Here is a 7,177-nt window from a genome sequence, read left to right on the forward strand (position 1 = left end):
CAAATACTGCCCCCTAGCCCCAACAGGTTTTAATGGGTTAAGCTTAAGAGTTAGATTAATGGGTTAAGCTTAGGAGTTAGGTTAATGGGATAAGCTTAGGAGTTAGGTTAATGGGTTAAGCTTAGGAGTTAGGTTAATGGGTTAAGCTTAGGAGTTAGGTTAATGGGTTAAGCTTAGGAGTTAGGTTAATGGGTTCAGTTTAGGATTTAGGTTAATGGGTTAAGCTTAGGAGTTAGGTTAATGGGTTAAGCTTAGGAGTTAGGTTAATGGGTTAAGCTTAGGAGTTAGGTTAATGGGTTAAATTTAGCTAAAAGGGTTAAGGGTAGGGGATGGGTTAGCTGACATGCTAACTAGTTGCAAAGTAGCTAAAAAGTAGTAAGTAGTTGAAAAGTTGATAATTAGCCAAAATTGTCCAGACGAGATTCAAACTCGCAACCTTTGGGTTGCTAGACATAACTAACCAACCACCCTCCTTTTGTTGCAGCAACCATCTGTCTTATGTAACCATACCAAACCATACCATATCATACTAAATGGAGTGTCTCGGATTTACTTACAGAATAATATGAAATGCTCTGAGACCAGGTTGCAACTGTTTCCCGTATGTATCAAGCTAACTTGACACAACTGTGGGAAGCATTGGAGTCGACATGGGCCAGCATCCCTGTGGAACGCTTTTGACACCTTGTGGAGTCCAAACCCCAACGAATTACGGATGTTCTGAGGGAAAAAGGGGGGGGATGCAACTCAATATTAGGAAGGTGTTCCTAATGTTTGGTATACTCAGTGTAAATTCACAATACATTTCTTTGACTTGAATTCAACAGTTTGAATACAACAGTGTCAGCATTATTCTATTATTACGCATGACCCAAATTATTTCGAGGTCTCTAAAGTGCATCTAACCTAAACCTGTCGACATTGATACCCTGCGCCAATAGTTTCTCTCCAACGAAACCGAAAGAAACTGAAAATGTGATTGATCGCGGAAGTTTTTCTCGACTTGATGGGACTGGAGTTTGGTGAAATCCTAAGCCCAGCGCCAGCAACCCATGACGGAGAGGGAAACTAAAGACGCCAACGGGAATTCAGCAATGTTGGTAACCACGCATCTTCGGGAAAACCACGGCACATCCTGGGTCCGCTTGCCAACGCGTTGACTTTTTACATTAAACCGTATTTAAACAACCACATAGGCGACTTACCGTTTGGATACAATGTACGCAGCCCTACCATGAATAACTCCCACCGCTCTTGCTGGCTCCCGAGGACAGGGATTTGCTCGTCTGAAGAACATCTTATAGAAAATGATAAATGGTAGGTGGCCATTCCCTTCTGACAGGTGATGCATACCTGCGTAACGATGGGTGCTGCCTTAGTTTAATGGAAAGCACACTTGGGGATGGGATCCATTCATTGCCCACCCAATCTACCTACCTCATCCCCATATTGTTTTAATTTACTTTTCTGCTCTTTTGCACACCAGTATTTCTACTTTCACATCATCATCTGCTATTTAGCACTTCAGTGTTCATTTGCTAAATTGTAATTACTTCGCTACTATGGCCTATTTATTCACGCCATTTGCACACACTGTATATAGACTTTTTTTCTATTGTATTATTGACTGTACGCTTGTTTATTCCATGTAACTCTATGTTGTTGTTGTACGTGTCGAACTGCTTTGCTATATCTTGGCCAGGTCGCAGTTGTAAATGAAAACTTGTTCTCAACTAGCTTACATGGTTAAATAAAGGTGAAATTTGAAATAAAAAAAATCTAGATAAAATGTAAAACCAACTAATGTTTAGTTTTTTTCTCCACCCTAAACTGTTCCATTTTGTACTGTTGATCATTGTTAAATACAGACGTATAGCCTACTTATTGTGCACCGTTGCGCCCAGTAATAACATGTGTTGGGCGTACGAGAGTGTGTAAACTGTGCGTAATAAGTATAAGTCTATATTTAATCATGATCAACAGTTAAAAATGAAACAGTTTAGGGTGGAGAAAAAGTCTAAACATTAGTTGATTTTAACTCTGCGTAAACTGTCCATAATACGCCTATATATAAGCATGATCAACAGTTCAAAATTAAACCGTTTGCGGTGGAGAAAAAACCCTAATCATTAAGTTGTTTTTACATTTTATTTACATGAATGGACCCCATCCCCAACTGTGCTATACATTAAACTAAGACGTGAATTAAAACAATCTAACTGCCTGCTATGTCCTAACTCATGCACTACTAAATGTTTCAGTGTGTGAACGGGCCTGTGCTCCGTAGCGTCTTGGTGTTTCTGCTGTTGGGTGTCTCCTACACTAAGCGCAGGTGCAACTATTCGGAGATACTCGGCTCATACAGAGAACTCATCTTCGTTGAACTTCAGAATTTGGTATGTGGGCCTTCACAACGTCAAAGTGTGTTAGCCTACTGTTCATAAAATCAAACTGGATTAATCTCACACTTAACCATTAGTTCAGTTTTATCTATATTAATTTGTTCTACCTTTTATATTGTCCCTGGAAAATGTCAGGTGCAAAATTTACACGTGAGCAAAACGTATTCAATAACTCTGGCACTATAATTTGAGCCACCATATAATATAATGCAGTTGGCACCCTCACTTGGAGAAGTGGGTGTGTCTGTACAGTGAATACTTGTTTTTGACTGCCCTCCACTGGTTTGCCTTATGAATGTTATATTATTTTATTGTCTAACGGTTTGTTTGCTTTATTGGAACAGAATCTGACTGGCAATTTTGACACATCCAAAGAGAGGGACCGTTGTCCCTCAGGAAAGGTAGTGTGTGTGTGTGTGTGTGTGTGTGTGTGTGAGACCATCTATACTGAATGGAACCCTCAAGTTTCAGCACCATGGACAGGGGATGTAGCTAATGCCCTTCTGTGACAACAATTACCCCTATGGCCTTGCCTTATACTACAATAAGAACGTGATTTGGTTGTTTGATTTGCTGAATGAATGACTGATTGAAGGTATACAATAAAATGTGTGTCTGATGATAACACAAGCATTAAACAACATGTATCTCCTATGTGTATCTCTTATTTGACAGTAGGCCTAATTCACTGTTTTCCTATGCTTGTTAATGGCAGGTGCAGCACGTTTTGCGCTCCATCCATGGTATGACTCAGCAGTTCCTGTGCCAGGGCCGCAGGCAGGGCATTAGACAACAGGGGGGCATGGAGAAGCCAGTGGAGATGATGGAACAGCTGATCAGACAGAACTGCAAACACACTGACCTGGTGAGGCCAATCTTAAAGACAGGAACTTTTGTCACTTACATTTTCAGTTTTATAATCATAATAAACATGAATAAATGAGGTATTATCAGTCAATGACGATGTATTGGCATGAGATGGATCTTCAGTATTTAGCTTTCTTTCAGGTGAGAAGACAGAAGAGAGCTGCCCCGTGTGTGACTTCCCAGAGAACGAAGGGAAAGAAGAAGAAGAGGATAAGACTCATCAGAGCACTGATAGACTGTTGGCAGAAGCTGCAGAGTGTGTACTTGCCCACAAAATGAATGGGAAATACTATGTTTTTCATTTTCCCAATTGTTTAAAAAAGAGCCTGTATGGATTGTGTTTAATTTGGTTCTCATTTTGTATAGTAGAACCACATTTGTATGTCAGGGATGGTGCTCTCTGTTTATGGCCTTTCTTCTTATACTGTAGTTCCTCATCTATAAACTACAGCGCACAATAGATCATCTGAATTAAAGGTAGACTCAGCGATATGACGTAGATGCAGAAAGTAAACAGCGTGAAGCAAACCCGTGCACATGGACAGATACTGTGTCTGACAGCGTGAGAGCGAAATGCTGCATCTCTCATCTCAATATCTCCGGTGTTGCTCGAGGCGATGACATTTTGCTGACTCTACCTTTAATAATGGTTGTTAGAGGATGGTATACAATGCAATTAAAATATTTACTTGTAATAGTTTGTGCACACACATAAAAAATATATTATCTCATAATCCAGAGATTGCGATCCTTTTTCTTAAACATATTTGGTGCTGTTCTATAAAATTAATCAGTTATTCAAGCTGCCCACAGCTAATAAAGGTTTCTCAAACTGCACCATTTGTTTTTTATTCCTTTAATTATCAATACATAGGCTATTACTAGATATCAACTGTTTTATTCTCTTTTGATGTGAAGTTGTTATCAAAATGGACAAAAAAACTGCTACAGCAGGTGGCGGCATGGACATGTGTGTGAACTCCATTATACCGAAGACAAAGAGGAGGAAGAAAAAAGACAAAGAAGAATTTAGATTTTTGATTTGATTTATTATGCTCCCAATTAACGGACATCAATGGTGACAACTAGTCTTACTGGGGTTCGACACATAATGAAAAAGACATGACAGAAAAAAACGTTACAATTGACATACATTTAAAAACATTAACATGAAGTGCGTGTGTGCATCTATCAATAACACATACAGTTGAAATCCAAAGTTTACATACACTTAGGTTGGAGTCATTTTCAACCACTCCACAAATTTCTTGTTAACAAACTATAGTTTTGGGAAGTCGGTTAGGACATCTCCTTTGTGCCTGACACAAGTCATTTTTCCAACAATTGTTTACAGACAGATTATTTCACTTATAATTCACTGTATCACAATTCCAGTGGGTCACAATTTTACATACACTAAGTTGACTGTGCCTTTAAACAGCTTGGAAAATTCCAGAAAATGATGTCATGGCTTTAGAAGCTTCTGATAGGCTAATTAACGTCATTTGCATCAATTGGAGGTGTACCTGTGGATTTATTTCAAGGCCTACCTTCAATTTCAGTGCCTGATTCTTTTGATTTACCCATGATGTCAAGCGAAGATCAATCAAAGTTTATTTGTCACGTGCGCCGAATACAGCAGGTGTAGACCTTACAGTGAAATGCTTACTTACAGGCTCTAACCAATAGTGCAAAAAAAGGTATTAGGTGAATAATAGGTAGGTAAAGAAATAAAACAAAAAAGACAGGCTATATACAGTAGCGAGGCTATAGAAGTAGCGAGGCTACATACAGACACCGTTAGTCGGGCTGATTGAGGTAGTATGTACATGTAGATATGGTTAAAGTGACTATGTATATATGATGAACAGAGAGTAGCAGAAGCGTAAAAGAGGGGTTGACGGGTGTTGGGTGGGACACAATGCAGATAGCCCGGTTAGGCCTATGTGCGGGAGCATTGGTTGGTCGGCCCAATTGAGGTAGCATGTACATGAATGTATAGTTAAAGTGACTATGCATATATGATAAACAGAGAGTAGCAGCAGCGTAAAAAGAGAGGTTGGGGGGGGGGGGGCACACAATGCAAATACTCCGGGTAGCCATTTGATTAGCTGTTCAGGAGTCTTATGGCTTGGGGGTAAAAACCGTTGAGAAGCCTTTTTATCCTAGACTTGGCACTCCGGTACCACTTGCCATGCGGTAGTAGAGAGAATAGTCTATGACTGGGGTGGCTGAGGTCTTTGACAATATTTAGGGCCTTCTTCTGACACCGCCTGGTGTAGAGGTCCTGGATAGCAGGCAGCTTAGCCCCAGTGATATACTGGGCCGTACACACTACCCTCTGTAGTGCCTTGCGGTCAGAGGCCGAGCAATTGCCGTACCAGGCAGTGATGCAACCAGTCAGGATGCTCTCGATGTTGCAGCTGTAGAACCTTTTGAGGATCTCAGGACCCATGCCAAATCTTTTTAGTTTCCTGATGGGGAATAGGCTTTGTCGTGCCCTCTTCATGACTGTCTTGCTGTTTTTGGACCATTCTAGTTTGTTGTTGATGTGGACACCAAGGAACTTAAAGCTCTCAACCTGCTTCACTACAGCCCCGTCGATGAGAATGGGGACGTGCTCAGTCCTCCTTTCCTGTTGTCCACAATAATGTCTTTAGTCTTGGTTACATTGAGGGATAGGTTGTTATTCTGGCACCACCCGGCCAGGTCTCTGACTTCCTCCCTATAGGCTGTCTCGTCGTTGTCGGTGATCAGGCCTACCACTGTTGTGTCGTCTGCAAACTTGATGATGGTGTTGGAGTCATGCCTGGCCATGCAGTCGTGGGTGAACAGGGAGTACAGGAGGGGACTGAGCATGCACCCCTAGGGAGCTCCAGTGTTGAGGATCAGCGTAGCAGATGTGTTGCTACCTACCCTCACCACCTGGGGGCCTGTCAGGAAGTCCAGGATCCAGTTGCAGAGGGAGGTGTTTAGTTCCAGGATCCTTAGCTTAGTGATGAGCATTGAGGTACTATGGTGTTGAATGCTGAGCTGTAGTCAACAAATAGCATTCTCACATAAGTGTTCCTTTTGTCCAGGTTGGGGCAGTGTGGAGTGCAATAGAGATTGCATCACCTGTGGAACTGTTTGGGCGGTATGCAAATTGGAATGGGTCTAGGATTTCTGGGATAATGGTGTTGATGTGAGCCATTACCAACCTTTCAAACGACTTCATGGCTACGGACGTGAGTGCTACGGGTCTGTAGTCATTTAGGCAGGTTGCCTTTGTGTTCTTGGGCACAGGGACTATGGTTGTCTGCTTGAAACATGTTGGTATTACAGACTCAATCAGGGACATGTTCAAAATGTAATTGAAGTCACCTGCCAGTTGGTCAGCACATGCCTGGAGCACACGTCCTGGTAATCCGTCTGGCCCTGCAGCCTTGTGCATATTGACCTGTTTAAAGGTCTTACTCACGTCAGCTACGGAGAGCGTGATCACACAGTCGTCCGGAACAGCTGATGCTCTCAAGCATGCCTCAGTGTTGCTTGCCTCGAAGCGAGCATAGAAGTGATTTAGCTCATCTGGTAGGCTCGTGTCACTGGGCAGCTCGCTGCTGTGCTTCCCTTTGTAGCCCTGCCACATAAGACGTGCATTGTAGCCGGTGTAGTATGATTCAATCTTAGCCCTGTGTTGACGCTTTGCCTGTTTGATGGTTCGTCGCATGGCATAGCAGTATTTCTTGTAAGCTTCCGGGTTAGAGTCCCGCACCTTGAAAGCGGCAGCTCTACCCTTTAGGTCAGTGCGAATGTTGCCTGCAATCCATGGCTTCTGGTTGGGGTATGTACGTACAGTCACTGTGGGGACGACGTCCTCGATGCACTTATTGATGAAGCCAGTGACTGCTGTAGTGTACTCCTCAATG

General features: G+C 42.3%; 1 protein-coding gene across 1 annotated transcript; it reads left to right on the top strand.

Moving 5' to 3' along the window:
* Positions 1–699: 699 nt before the first annotated feature.
* Positions 700–4,106, top strand: LOC106600653 (uncharacterized). The gene is made up of 5 exons (XM_014192158.2): positions 700–1,317; positions 2,262–2,396; positions 2,747–2,803; positions 3,118–3,267; positions 3,411–4,106. Exons 1-5 carry the CDS (start codon positions 1,315–1,317, stop codon positions 3,546–3,548), a joined length of 483 nt encoding a protein of 160 aa, XP_014047633.1. The 5' UTR covers positions 700–1,314; the 3' UTR covers positions 3,549–4,106.
* Positions 4,107–7,177: the final 3,071 nt, after the last annotated feature.

The sequence above is a fragment of the Salmo salar genome, chromosome ssa03 (genome assembly GCF_905237065.1).
Source record: "Salmo salar chromosome ssa03, Ssal_v3.1, whole genome shotgun sequence".
NCBI lineage: Eukaryota > Metazoa > Chordata > Actinopteri > Salmoniformes > Salmonidae > Salmo > Salmo salar.

What these genes read in the sequence shown, in the direction of transcription:
- LOC106600653 (XM_014192158.2), top strand. An exon ending in TCGTTGAACTTCAGAATTTG is followed by an intron (nt 2,397 to 2,746) that starts GTATGTGGGCCT and finishes TTATTGGAACAG; the next exon opens with AATCTGACTGGCAATTTTGA. An exon ending in ACCGTTGTCCCTCAGGAAAG is followed by an intron (nt 2,804 to 3,117) that starts GTAGTGTGTGTG and finishes TGTTAATGGCAG; the next exon opens with GTGCAGCACGTTTTGCGCTC.